Source organism: Ascaphus truei, unplaced genomic scaffold (assembly GCF_040206685.1).
Source record: "Ascaphus truei isolate aAscTru1 unplaced genomic scaffold, aAscTru1.hap1 HAP1_SCAFFOLD_3435, whole genome shotgun sequence".
Classification (NCBI taxonomy): Eukaryota; Metazoa; Chordata; class Amphibia; order Anura; family Ascaphidae; genus Ascaphus; species Ascaphus truei.
In genome coordinates, this window is record NW_027456437.1 from 298 (window position 1) to 15,420 (window position 15,123).

Here is a 15,123-nt window from a genome sequence, read left to right on the forward strand (position 1 = left end):
CGGGCTGGTATTATACCAAGCGCTGGCAATGATAAATATCTGTCTCCCTATGAGTTTATCCAGTGGTGGCACCGCGCGCACGATCGACAGCGTTGGCGCGGCAGATGTGTGGAAATACAAAGAAATTGCTATTTGAGCGGCTGCCATTCCACCGAGCCAATCCCAGTGCGGCCTACCGCTGTGACATCATGGCCACGCCTCCCAGCCGCGCGCGTCACCGTTTGGCATATAGGCACTAGACGAGACGTGCGCCCGTGCTTTACTATATTACATGCCCCGCCAACGATTCTCACGCGCGTCGCACCTTTCACCAATTTGCCCAGTATTTTTGGACAAGCCACCTTGCAACCCTAGTGCCAACACCTGCTGTCTTCTACAGCTTATGTCCACGTGTACGTGCCAGCTTGTGTAACAACCCCTCCCGCATGTCCCAGCTTGTGGTATGTACCATGTCAAGTGCAGCTAGCTTATGACATCATCGCGCCATGACATCACCGTAGTAATGACCTCTGGGTTCTAAGTGCTTTTATTTCAGCAAATTCCTACTTGTATATATATATAAAAAAAAAAACATTGAAAATTAATGGCGACGATATACAAACCTGCCAGTCGGAACCAAAATACAAAACAAAACAAAAAAAACACGGTAGGTGGGCATTAAGGGGGCATGGGGATTTGCTCCATCGTGTGCACCTCGGTGAGGTCCTCGTATGTCTAAGGAGGGGGGTTTAGGAGTCCGACAGAGTGGAAGTGACAGTCTGTCTGTAGCAGACAGGAGGTGGGTGTGAGGGTGGCAGCACACCCGCCAACTGAATCAGCAGTCACTTCCTGGTTTAGAAAGGTGGGCAGTGCCCGTGTATGCCAAAGTCTTCACCCTACTGTGGCAGAGAGGGGACATGTATAAGATGGTAGCCACCTTGCGGCGGCAGTACCCAGACTGAAGCAGCTGGAGTGGCACCGTGAGGTGGGCAGGAGGCTGGCAGTGCCCATGTATGCGGAAGTCATCTCCCTGTTGTAGTAAAGGTGAACAAGTCAAAGATGGAAGTGCCAAGGTAAACCTTGCTGTGGCAGTGCCCGCAGACTGCTGCGTCTTCCTGATGTGAGAGGTAGCCGGTATAAAAGGGACCAGTACCCATGTGGACTGAAGGGCTCTCCTCGCTGTAACAGAAAGAGGGTATGTGGCAGTGCTCACAGTCGGAGTTCACGGCCTTCCTGATGTAGGAGGTAGCGGGTGTGAGGGGCAAGTCCTATTCCAGCTGCAGCAGACAGGTAGAAAATGTCACGGCCAAAATCGCACCCTTGCAGTAGCGGAGCGAGGGTGGCAGTGCCCACAGAATTAGTGAGCAGTATCTGTTGCAGAGGTGGATAGGACCTCGCAGCAGAGGGTGGCAGTGCCCGCAGACCTCGCAGCAGAGGAGGGTGGCAATGCCCGCAGACCTCGCAGCAGAGAAGGGTGGCAATGCCCGCAAACCTCGCAGCAGAGGAGGGTGGCAATGCCCGCAAACCTCGCAGCAGAGAAGGGTGGCAGTGCCCGCAGCAGAGAAGGGTGGCAGTGCCCGCAGACCTCGCAGCAGAGGAGGGTGGCAGTGCCCGCAGACCTCGCAGCAGAGGAGGGTGGCAGTGCCCGCAGACCTCGCAGCAGAGGGTGGCAGTGCCCGCAGACCTCGCAGCAGAGGGTGGCAGTGCCCGCAGACCTCGCAGCAGAGGAGGATGGCAGTGCCCGCAGACCTCGCAGCAGAGGAGGATGGCAGTGCCCGCAGACCTCGCAGCAGAGGAGGATGGCAGTGCCCGCAGACCTCGCAGCAGAGGAGGATGGCAGTGCCCGCAGACCTCGCAGCAGAGGGTGGCAGTGCCCGCAGACCTCGCAGCAGAGGGTGGCAGTGCCCGCAGACCTCGCAGCAGAGGGTGGCAGTGCCCGCAGACCTCGCAGCAGAGGAGGATGGCAGTGCCCGCAGACCTCGCAGCAGAGGAGGATGGCAGTGCCCGCAGACCTCGCAGCAGAGGAGGGTGGCAGTGCCCGCAGACCTCGCAGCAGAGGAGGGTGGCAGTGCCCGCAGACCTCGCAGCAGAGGAGGGTGGCAGTGCCCGCAGACCTCGCAGCAGAGGGTGGCAGTGCCCACAGACCTCGCAGCAGAGGAGGGTGGCAGTGCCCGCAGACCTCGCAGCAGAGGAGGGTGGCAGTGCCCGCAGACCTCGCAGCAGAGGAGGGTGGCAGTGCCCGCAGACCTCGCAGCAGAGGAGGGTGGCAGTGCCCGCAGCAGAGGATGGCAGTGCCCGCAGACCTCGCAGCAGAGGAGGGTGGCAGTGCCCGCAGACCTCGCAGCAGAGGAGGGTGGCAGTGCCCGCAGACCTCGCAGCAGAGGAGGGTGGCAGTGCCCGCAGACCTCGCAGCAGAGGAGGGTGGCAGTGCCCGCAGACCTCGCAGCAGAGGGTGGCAGTGCCCGCAGACCTCACAGCAGAGGAGGGTGGCAGTGCCCGCAGACCTCGCAGCAGAGGAGGGTGGCAGTGCTCGCAGACCTCACAGCAGAGGAGGGTGGCAGCGCCCATAGGCTGACTATATTAGAGGGGTGGCAGTGCTGCAGTCCAAATAAGTTGGCAGTGCCCGTCGGCTTAATAAGTTATATTAGGATGGCGTAGATATTGCTGAAGACATTGTAGCAGGAAGAGTGCCAGCAGACCGTTGGCTGTGTGGCACAAGACTGGCACTGCTGGAGACGTGTTTTGCTGGCGTGGCATAATGAGTAGGGGGCAAATAGGTGAACGTCTTCCCTTAAGCTATTCACACGCCCCTAGGTTGCCTCTGCGTGGAGGGCGTCACATGCAGTCCATGGAGTTTTCTGGTATGCTGTTGAGGGCGCCCGCAAGTCCCTTGATGGGGGCACAGCTTGGGGGCAGCATGGTATGGGGGGTAGGGTCCACATTCTCGATGTCCTCCATCTTGGACTCGCTGGCACTGTCCCAATTTATGTGGAATCTGGTCACACGCGGGTTGGATGCCAGGATGTTCCTTTGGAGCTAAGGAGGGGGAGGAAATGTCAGTGGCAGTGCCAGCCTCATCGCTACACGTTCCAGTTCTACATAGCACAGGCAATGCCAGCGTGTGTGCAGCACCTTCACACTACCACATCCATTTATATATGGCAGCGGCATTGCCCCGCGAGCACACAGCGCAGGCGGGCGCACACGCACAGAGCGCAGACAGCAGCAGTCGACTCAGTGGTAGTGCCCGCCTCCCTCACACGCGGCGCGCAGACAGCGCCCGCTTCACACACACGCGGCGCGCAGGCAGCGGTAGTGCCCGCCTCACACACACGCGGCGCGCAGGCAGCGCCCGCCTCACACACACACGCGGCGCGCAGGCAGCGCCCGCCTCACACACACACGCGGCGCGCAGGCAGCGGTAGTGCCCGCCTCACACACACACACGCGGCGCGCAGGCAGCGGTAGTGCCAGCCTCCCTCGCACACACGCGGCAGTGCCAGCCTCCCTCGCACACAGCGGCAGTGCCAGCCTCCCTCGCACACACGCGGCAGTGCCAGCCTCCCTCGCACACGCGGCAGTGCCAGCCTCCCTCGCACACACGCGGCAGTGCCAGCCTCCCTCGCACACACGCGGCAGTGCCAGCCTCCCTCGCACACACGCGGCAGTGCCAGCCTCCCTCGCACACACGCGGCAGTGCCAGCCTCCCTCGCACACACGCGGCAGTGCCAGCCTCCCTCCCACACACGCGGCAGTGCCAGCCTCCCTCGCACACACGCGGCAGTGCCAGCCTCCCTCGCACACACGCGGCAGTGCCAGCCTCCCTCGCACACACGCGGCAGTGCCAGCCTCCCTCGCACACACGCGGCAGTGCCAGCCTCCCTCGCACACACGCGGCAGTGCCAGCCTCCCTCGCACACACGCGGCAGTGCCAGCCTCCCTCGCACACACGCGGCAGTGCCAGCCTCCCTCGCACACACGCGGCAGTGCCAGCCTCCCTCGCACACACGCGGCAGTGCCAGCCTCCCTCGCACACAGCGGCAGTGCCAGCCTCCCTCGCACACAGCGGCAGTGCCAGCCTCCCTCGCACACACGCGGCAGTGCCAGCCTCCCTCCCACACACGCGGCAGTGCCAGCCTCCCTCGCACACACGCGGCAGTGCCAGCCTCCCTCGCACACACGCGGCAGTGCCAGCCTCCCTCGCACACACGCGGCAGTGCCAGCCTCCCTCGCACACACGCGGCAGTGCCAGCCTCCCTCGCACACACGCGGCAGTGCCAGCCTCCCTCGCACACACGCGGCAGTGCCAGCCTCCCTCGCACACACGCGGCAGTGCCAGCCTCCCTCGCACACACGCGGCAGTGCCAGCCTCCCTCGCACACACGCGGCAGTGCCAGCCTCCCTCGCACACAGCGGCAGTGCCAGCCTCCCTCGCACACAGCGGCAGTGCCAGCCTCCCTCGCACACAGCGGCAGTGCCAGCCTCCCTCGCACACAGCGGCAGTGCCAGCCTCCCTCGCACACAGCGGCAGTGCCAGCCTCCCTCGCACACAGCGGCAGTGCCAGCCTCCCTCGCACACAGCGGCAGTGCCAGCCTCCCTCGCACACAGCGGCAGTGCCAGCCTCCCTCGCACACACGCGGCAGTGCCAGCCTCCCTCGCACACAGCGGCAGTGCCAGCCTCCCTCGCACACAGCGGCAGTGCCAGCCTCCCTCGCACACAGCGGCAGTGCCAGCCTCCCTCACACACAGCGGCAGTGCCAGCCTCCCTCGCACACAGCGGCAGTGCCAGCCTCCCTCACACAGTGCAGGCAGCGGTAGTGCCAGCCTCCCTCACACAGCGCAGGCAGCGGTAGTGCCAGCCTCCCTCACACAGCGCAGGCAGCGGTAGTGCCAGGCTCCCTCCCCCACACACACACACAGACACCGTGCGCCGTCGCTGCCATTATAAACGTGGCTTACCTGGCTGAAATCTGCTTTGAGGGGAGGGTTCTCTCGAAGTTCGGGATCTGCGTATTCGTTGTTCACATAATATCCAACTCTGATGAACTCTTGACCGCGGTACGTGCAGGTAATGAGCACCACCGTCACCCCCACAGCGTCCGACTCCGGAATCAGACTGCAATTGGGCCCGTCTGCCTGTAGACAGAATAAAAAGGGTGTTACGTGCCCCATTTTCTTATAAAGTAACACATGAGGCCCCTCTTATCCCATAAGAGATCAGTCTCTCTGACCCTATGAATGTCCCATAAATGAAGGTCTCCATTAATACACAGGTTAAACAGTGTTTAACTCCCCTATACATTGTGGGCCAAATTGAACATCCCAAAAGTTGAGGGGGTAAAGCAAGTGCAATGCGATTGACAGCACCCTAAGGCTAAGGCCCCGCTCCCTCAGTCAGCGCGCCCGCACTGCAGACCGGCGGGGCGCTGACACACAGACCGCGATATGCGGTCTGTAGGGAGCCGGGTGGTTTAAGCGGAGGGGGCGTGGTTTAAGTGGAGGGACCCGCTACCCCCCCCCCCCCTCCACAGGCTCCCGGGCTGCAGGAGGGAGCTGCTGCGGGCTGCCCTACTCACACGCTGACACTCAGGCACACACACACACAGACAGGCAGGCAGGCACCCACGCTGCTTTCCCTCCACACTCTCCTCCCCGCTCCCCGAAGCCTCCCCTCATTGGCTCACAGCCACACCACGTGACGCGTCGACGCTAGGAATTACAATTCTCTTGTATCCCCTAGCGGCTGACGCGTCACAGCGTGTAGTGAGCTGTGTAGTAAGGGGGGACTGGGACCGGCTCGGGAGGATTCCCCTGCTGGTGGGGAACGCTCGTGCGGCCGCCCCCGCCTCCGGGCGCAGCGGGTCCCAGGCCTAAGCCAATCCGATCGCTCCCACACCCCCCCTTCAAGCGTTGCGGGCCTCACCTGGAAGACAAACATGTGACGCCCGGCGGGGACGGGCCCCACCAGCACAGAGTCCAGCACCTGGTCGTACTCCTCACTCTCTGCTGACCCCACGTAAATTATCTTCCACTCCAGGTCTGAGGTGAAAAGACAGAAGAAAGGCAGAGGTCGCGTGAGCGCCGAAGGGGGTCAGGTGACAGGCCACAGGGGAACATGAGAGGGGACTACAGGGGAGGAGAAGTGGCATGACATTATTGTTTGTGGGGGGTGGGGGGGAGGGGTGTCAAGTCACATTGACCAATGAGGTCACCGTGTGGATGCCTGCGTCAGGGATGAAGGGTGTCGTTCCGTCACAATGTCAAGGGTCACAGTGGAAAGGTTACAGGCCTCCAGGTTTGGATCACAGCGGCGAGGCCAGGGGTCACATCTCAAGGTCAGGGGTCACAATGGGGCGAGGTCCGAGGTCCCCCTCTGGCATGACACACTGGTCAGGAAAGTGGGCTGCACGGGTAAGATGGCACGGCCATGAGTCACAGCAATAAGATGTTAGGTCAGCAGGCGTAGATCGGGGGTCACTAGGTAGCCATGTTTGAGCGTCCATTGGGTGAAGTCGTAGGCCCGCTCAGGGCCAGCAGGGTCAGGTATAAGGGGTGAGGTGGTTAGGGGTCACTCACCATCAGGCAGGTCTTCGATGCACTCAAAGGTGACCTCAAACTGGAAGGGGTTGTGGAAGGGGCAGGGGTTATCCAGGACCACCATGTTCAGGATTTGCACCTTCGCCATGGCGCCGACCAGGGGCGTATACCTGCGATATAGCAACACTAGGACCGGGAAAGAGAGACACGTGCTTTATAAGGATACAAAGGGGAAGAACGTATGCCTCGTGCATATCCTGATATTGGGGGGAGTGTATATACACCTATATAGCCTGATACAGAGGGGAGAGCGTATATACAGCTCCGGTATATACGATACCAAGGGAAGAGTAAATACTGATACCGAGGAGAGCATATATACACCTCCTGTATATCCTGTTACAGAAGGGAAGAGTATATAAACATCCCGTATATAAGGATACCGAGGGGAGTATATACACCTTCTATATATCCTATAACCGAAAAAAGCACATACATGCGCCTCCTGTATATCCTGATACAGAGGGGAGAGCGTATATATACACCTCCTGTATATCCTGATACCGAGGGGAGAGCGTATATATACACCTCCTGTATATCCTGATACCGAGGGGAGAGCGTATACACACCTCCTGTATATCCCGATCCCGAGGGGAGCGCGTATATATACACCTCCTGTATATCCTGATACCGAGGGGAGAGCGTATATACACCTCCCGTATATCCTGATAGAGGGGAGAACATATATACACCATCATATCCAATACCATGGGGAGAGCGTATATACGCCTCCTGTATATCCTGTTACAGAAGGGAAGAGAGTATATAAACCTCCCGTATATAAGGATACCGAGGGGAGTATATACACCTTCTATATATCCTATAACCGAAAAAAAACACATACATGCGCCTCCTGTATATCCTGATACCGAGGGGAGAGCATATAATAAACCTCCCGTATATCCCGTTACAGAAGGGAAGAGTATATAAACCTCTCGTATATAAGGATACCGAGGGGAGTATACACATCTTCTATATATCCTATAACCGAAAGAAGCACATACATGCGCCTCCTGTATATCCTGATCCCGAGGGGAGAGCGTATATACACCTCCTGTATATCCTGATACCGAGGGGAGAGCGTATATATACACCTCCTATATATCCTGATCCCGAGGGGAGAGCGTATAACTACACCTCCTGTATATCCTGATCCCGAGGGGAGAGCGTATATATACACCTCCTGTATATCCTGATCCCGAGGGGAGAGCGTATATATACACCTCCTGTATATCCTGATAGAGGGGAGAGCGTATATATACACCTCCTGTATATCCTGATACAGAGGGGAGAGCGTATATATAGACACCTTCTGTATATCCTGATCCCGAGGGGAGAGCGTATATATACACCGCCTGTATATCCTGATACAGAGGGGAGAGCGTATATATACACCTCCTGTATATCCTGATACAGAGGGGAGAGCGTATATATACACCTCCTGTATATCCTGATACCGAGGGGAGAGCGTATATATACACCTCCTGTATATCCTGATAGAGGGGAGAGCGTATATATACACCTCCTGTATATCCTGATAGAGGGGAGAGCATATATATACACACCTCCTGTATATCCTGATCCCGAGGGGAGAGCGTATATATACACCTCCTGTATATCCCGATCCCAAGGGGAGAGCGTATATATACACCTCCTGTATATCCTGATACCGAGGGGAGAGCGTATATATACACCTCCTGTATATCCTGATACCGAGGGGAGAGCGTATATACACCTCCTGTATATCCTGATACCGAGGGGAGAGCGTATATATACACCTCCTGTATATCCCGATCCCAAGGGGAGAGCGTATATATACACCTCCTGTATATCCCGATCCCAAGGGGAGAGCGTATATATACACCTCCTATATATCCTGATCCCGAGGGGAGAGCGTATAACTACACCTCCTGTATATCCTGATACAGAGGGGAGAGTGTATATATACACCTCCTGTATATCCTGATACAGGGGGGAGAGTGTATATATACACCTCCTGTATATCCTGATACAGAGGGGAGACCGTATATATACACCTCCTGTATATCCTGATACAGAGGGGAGAGCGTATATATAAACCTCCTGTATATCCTGATCCCGAGGGGAGAGCGTATATATAAACCTCCTGTATATCCTGATACCGAGGGGAGAGCGTCTATATACACCTCCTGTATATCCTGATCCCGAGGGGAGAGCGTATATATACACCTCCTGTATATCCTGATCCTGAGGGGAGAGCGTATATATACACCTCCAGTATATCCTGATCCCGAGGGGAGAGCGTATATATACACCTCCTGTATATCCTGATCCTGAGGGGAGAGCGTATATATACACCTCCAGTATATCCTGATCCCGAGGGGAGAGCGTATATATACACCTCCTGTATATCCTGATCCCGAGGGGAGAGCGTATATATACACCTCCTGTATATCCTGATCCCGAGGGGAGAGCGTATATATACACCTCCTGTATATCCTGATACCGAGGGGAGAGCATATATATACACCTCCTGTATATCCTGATACCGAGGGGAGAGCGTATATATAAACCTCCTGTATATCCTGATCCCGAGGGGAGAGCGTATATATACACCTCCTGTATATCCTGATCCCGAGGGGAGAGCGTATATATACACCTCCTGTATATCCTGATCCCGAGGGGAGAGCGTATATATACACCTCCTGTATATCCTGATACCGAGGGGAGAGCATATATATACACCTCCTGTATATCCTGATCCCGAGGGGAGAGCGTATATATACACCTCCTGTATATCCTGATACTGAGGGGAGAGCGTATAAATACACCTCCTGTATATCCTGATACCGAGGGGAGAGCGTATATATACACCTCCTGTATATCCTGATGCAGAGGGGAGAACGTATATATACACCTCCTGTATATCCTGATACCGAGGGGAGAGCGTATATATACCTCCTGTATATCCTGATACCGAGGGGAGAGCGTATATATACATCTCCTGTGTATCCTGATACCGAGGGGAGAGCGTATATACACACCTCCTGTATATCCTGATACTGAGGGCAGAGCGTATATATACACCTCCTGTATATCCTGATCCCGAGGGGAGAGCTTATATATACACCTCCTGTATATCCTGATCCCGAGGGGAGAGCGTATATATACACCTCCTGTATATCCTGATCCCGAGGGGAGAGCGTATATATATACCTCCTGTATATCCTGATCCCGAGGGGAGAGCGTATATATACACCTCCTGTATATCCTGATAGAGGGGAGAGCGTATATATACACCTCCTGTATATCCTGATAGAGGGGAGAGCATATATATACACACCTCCTGTATATCCTGATCCCGAGGGGAGAGCGTATATATACACCTCCTGTATATCCTGATCCCGAGGGGAGAGCGTATATATACACCTCCTGTATATCCTGATACCGAGGGAAGAGCGTATATATACACCTCCTGTATATCCTGATACCGAGGGGGGAGCGTATATATATACACCTCCTGTATATCCTGATACCGAGGGGGAGCGTATATATACACCTCCTGTATATCCTGATACCGAGGGGAGAGCGTATATATACACCTCCTGTATATCCTGATCTCGAGGGGAGAGCGTATATATACACCTCCTGTATATCCTGATCCCGAGGGGGGAGCGTATATATACACCTCCTGTATATCCTGATACCGAGGGGGGAGCGTATATATACACCTCCTGTATATCCTGATACCGAGGGGAGAGCGTATATACACACCTCCTGTATATCCTGATACCGAGGGGAGAGCGTATATACACCTCCTGTATATCCTGATACCGAGGGGAGAGCGTATATATACACCTCCTGTATATCCCGATACCGAGGGGAGAGCGTATATATACACCTCCTGTATATCCTGATACCGAGGGGAGAGCGTATATACACCTCCTGTATATCCTGATACCGAGGGGAGAGCGTATATATACACCTCCTGTATATCCCGATCCCAAGGGGAGAGCGTATATATACACCTCCTGTATATCCCGATCCCAAGGGGAGAGCGTATATATACACCTCCTATATATCCTGATCCCGAGGGGAGAGCGTATAACTACACCTCCTGTATATCCTGATACCGAGGGGAGAGCGTATAACTACACCTCCTGTATATCCTGATACAGAGGGGAGAGTGTATATATACACCTCCTGTATATCCTGATACAGGGGGGAGAGTGTATATATACACCTCCTGTATATCCTGATACAGAGGGGAGACCGTATATACACACCTCCTGTATATCCTGATACAGAGGGGAGAGCGTATATATAAACCTCCTGTATATCCTGATCCCGAGGGGAGAGCGTATATATAAACCTCCTGTATATCCTGATACCGAGGGGAGAGCGTCTATATACACCTCCTGTATATCCTGATCCCGAGGGGAGAGCGTATATATAAACCTCCTGTATATCCTGATCCCGAGGGGAGAGCGTATATATACACCTCCTGTATATCCTGATCCTGAGGGGAGAGCGTATATATACACCTCCAGTATATCCTGTTCCCGAGGGGAGAGCGTATATATACACCTCCTGTATATCCTGATCCCGAGGGGAGAGCGTATATATACACCTCCTGTATATCCTGATCCCGAGGGGAGAGCGTATATATACACCTCCTGTATATCCTGATACCGAGGGGAGAGCATATATATACACCTCCTGTATATCCTGATACCGAGGGGAGAGCGTATATATAAACCTCCTGTATATCCTGATCCCGAGGGGAGAGCGTATATATACACCTCCTGTATATCCTGATACAGAGGGGAGAGCGTATATATACACCTCCTGTATATCCTGATCCAGAGGGGAGAGCGTATATATACACCTCCTGTATATCCTGATACCGAGGGGAGAGCGTATATATACACCTCCTGTATATCCTGATACCGAGGGGAGAGTGTATATATACACCTCCTGTATATCCTGATGCAGAGGGGAGAACGTATATATACACCTCCTGTATATCCTGATACCGAGGGGAGAGCGTATATATACCTCCTGTATATCCTGATACCGAGGGGAGAGCGTATATATACATCTCCTGTGTATCCTGATACCGAGGGGAGAGCGTATATACACACCCTGTATATCCTGATAGAGGGGAGAGCGTATATACACACCTCCTGTATATCCTGATGCAGAGGGGAGAACGTATATATACACCTCCTGTATATCCTGATACCGAGGGGAGAGCGTATATACACACCTCCTGTATATCCTGATGCAGAGGGGAGAACGTATATATACACCTCCTGTATATCCTGATACCGAGGGGAGAGCGTATATATACCTCCTGTATATCCTGATACTGAGGGGAGAGCGTATATATACATCTCCTGTGTATCCTGATACCGAGGGGAGAGCGTATATACACACCCTGTATATCCTGATCCCGAGGGGAGAGCGTATATACACACCTCCTGTATATCCTGATACTGAGGGCAGAGCGTATACATACACCTCCTGTATATCCTGATACCGAGGGGAGAGCGTATATATATACCTCCTGTATATCCTGATAGAGGGGAGAGCGTATATATACACCTCCTGTATATCCTGATACAGAGGGGAGAGCGTATATATACACCTCCTGTATATCCCGATCCCAAGGGGAGAGCGTATATATACACCTCCTATATATCCTGATCCCGAGGGGAGAGCGTATAACTACACCTCCTGTATATCCTGATACAGAGGGGAGAGTGTATATATACACCTCCTGTATATCCTGATACAGGGGGGAGAGTGTATATATACACCTCCTGTATATCCTGATACAGAGGGGAGACCGTATATATACACCTCCTGTATATCCTGATACAGAGGGGAGAGCGTATATATAAACCTCCTGTATATCCTGATCCCGAGGGGAGAGCGTATATATAAACCTCCTGTATATCCTGATACCGAGGGGAGAGCGTCTATATACACCTCCTGTATATCCTGATCCCGAGGGGAGAGCGTATATATACACCTCCTGTATATCCTGATCCTGAGGGGAGAGCGTATATATACACCTCCAGTATATCCTGATCCCGAGGGGAGAGCGTATATATACACCTCCTGTATATCCTGATCCTGAGGGGAGAGCGTATATATACACCTCCAGTATATCCTGATCCCGAGGGGAGAGCGTATATATACACCTCCTGTATATCCTGATCCCGAGGGGAGAGCGTATATATACACCTCCTGTATATCCTGATCCCGAGGGGAGAGCGTATATATACACCTCCTGTATATCCTGATACCGAGGGGAGAGCATATATATACACCTCCTGTATATCCTGATACCGAGGGGAGAGCGTATATATAAACCTCCTGTATATCCTGATCCCGAGGGGAGAGCGTATATATACACCTCCTGTATATCCTGATCCCGAGGGGAGAGCGTATATATACACCTCCTGTATATCCTGATCCCGAGGGGAGAGCGTATATATACACCTCCTGTATATCCTGATACCGAGGGGAGAGCATATATATACACCTCCTGTATATCCTGATCCCGAGGGGAGAGCGTATATATACACCTCCTGTATATCCTGATACTGAGGGGAGAGCGTATAAATACACCTCCTGTATATCCTGATACCGAGGGGAGAGCGTATATATACACCTCCTGTATATCCTGATGCAGAGGGGAGAACGTATATATACACCTCCTGTATATCCTGATACCGAGGGGAGAGCGTATATATACCTCCTGTATATCCTGATACCGAGGGGAGAGCGTATATATACATCTCCTGTGTATCCTGATACCGAGGGGAGAGCGTATATACACACCTCCTGTATATCCTGATACTGAGGGCAGAGCGTATATATACACCTCCTGTATATCCTGATCCCGAGGGGAGAGCTTATATATACACCTCCTGTATATCCTGATACCGAGGGGAGAGCGTATATATACACCTCCTGTATATCCTGATCCCGAGGGGAGAGCGTATATATATACCTCCTGTATATCCTGATCCCGAGGGGAGAGCGTATATATACACCTCCTGTATATCCTGATAGAGGGGAGAGCGTATATATACACCTCCTGTATATCCTGATAGAGGGGAGAGCATATATATACACACCTCCTGTATATCCTGATCCCGAGGGGAGAGCGTATATATACACCTCCTGTATATCCTGATCCCGAGGGGAGAGCGTATATATACACCTCCTGTATATCCTGATACCGAGGGAAGAGCGTATATATACACCTCCTGTATATCCTGATACCGAGGGGGGAGCGTATATATATACACCTCCTGTATATCCTGATACCGAGGGGGAGCGTATATATACACCTCCTGTATATCCTGATACCGAGGGGAGAGCGTATATATACACCTCCTGTATATCCTGATCTCGAGGGGAGAGCGTATATATACACCTCCTGTATATCCTGATCCCGAGGGGGGAGCGTATATATACACCTCCTGTATATCCTGATACCGAGGGGGGAGCGTATATATACACCTCCTGTATATCCTGATACCGAGGGGAGAGCGTATATACACACCTCCTGTATATCCTGATACCGAGGGGAGAGCGTATATACACACCTCCTGTATATCCTGATACCGAGGGGAGAGCGTATATACACCTCCTGTATATCCTGATACCGAGGGGAGAGCGTATATATACACCTCCTGTATATCCCGATACCGAGGGGAGAGCGTATATATACACCTCCTGTATATCCTGATACCGAGGGGAGAGCGTATATACACCTCCTGTATATCCTGATACCGAGGGGAGAGCGTATATATACACCTCCTGTATATCCCGATCCCAAGGGGAGAGCGTATATATACACCTCCTGTATATCCCGATCCCAAGGGGAGAGCGTATATATACACCTCCTATATATCCTGATCCCGAGGGGAGAGCGTATAACTACACCTCCTGTATATCCTGATACCGAGGGGAGAGCGTATAACTACACCTCCTGTATATCCTGATACAGAGGGGAGAGTGTATATATACACCTCCTGTATATCCTGATACAGGGGGGAGAGTGTATATATACACCTCCTGTATATCCTGATACAGAGGGGAGACCGTATATATACACCTCCTGTATATCCTGATACAGAGGGGAGAGCGTATATATAAACCTCCTGTATATCCTGATCCCGAGGGGAGAGCGTATATATAAACCTCCTGTATATCCTGATACCGAGGGGAGAGCGTCTATATACACCTCCTGTATATCCTGATCCCGAGGGGAGAGCGTATATATAAACCTCCTGTATATCCTGATCCCGAGGGGAGAGCGTATATATACACCTCCTGTATATCCTGATCCTGAGGGGAGAGCGTATATATACACCTCCAGTATATCCTGTTCCCGAGGGGAGAGCGTATATATACACCTCCTGTATATCCTGATCCCGAGGGGAGAGCGTATATATACACCTCCTGTATATCCTGATCCCGAGGGGAGAGCGTATATATACACCTCCTGTATATCCTGATACCGAGGGGAGAGCATATATATACAC

At 53.4% G+C, this 15,123-nt stretch overlaps 2 protein-coding genes across 3 annotated transcripts; both read right to left on the minus strand.

Annotated features, from left to right (window-relative positions):
- Positions 1-510: 510 nt before the first annotated feature.
- On the minus strand, positions 511-2,547 carry LOC142483614 (uncharacterized). 2 transcript variants are annotated; one of them, XM_075583631.1, is made up of 2 exons: positions 1,992-2,547; positions 511-1,923 (listed from the first exon to the last, which is right to left on the minus strand). In XM_075583631.1, exons 1-2 carry the CDS (start codon positions 2,545-2,547, stop codon positions 1,337-1,339), a joined length of 1,143 nt encoding a protein of 380 aa, XP_075439746.1. In that variant the 3' UTR covers positions 511-1,336. The 2 variants fall into 2 exon arrangements, with proteins under 2 accessions (XP_075439746.1, XP_075439745.1); XM_075583630.1 differs by having other exon boundaries at positions 511-1,830; positions 1,924-2,547.
- LOC142483615 (histone chaperone asf1a-B) lies at positions 511-6,733 on the minus strand. The gene is made up of 4 exons (XM_075583632.1): positions 6,557-6,733; positions 5,904-6,019; positions 4,940-5,116; positions 511-3,015 (listed from the first exon to the last, which is right to left on the minus strand). Exons 1-4 carry the CDS (start codon positions 6,663-6,665, stop codon positions 2,815-2,817), a joined length of 603 nt encoding a protein of 200 aa, XP_075439747.1. The 5' UTR covers positions 6,666-6,733; the 3' UTR covers positions 511-2,814.
- Between the last annotated feature and the right edge of the window lie 8,390 nt (positions 6,734-15,123).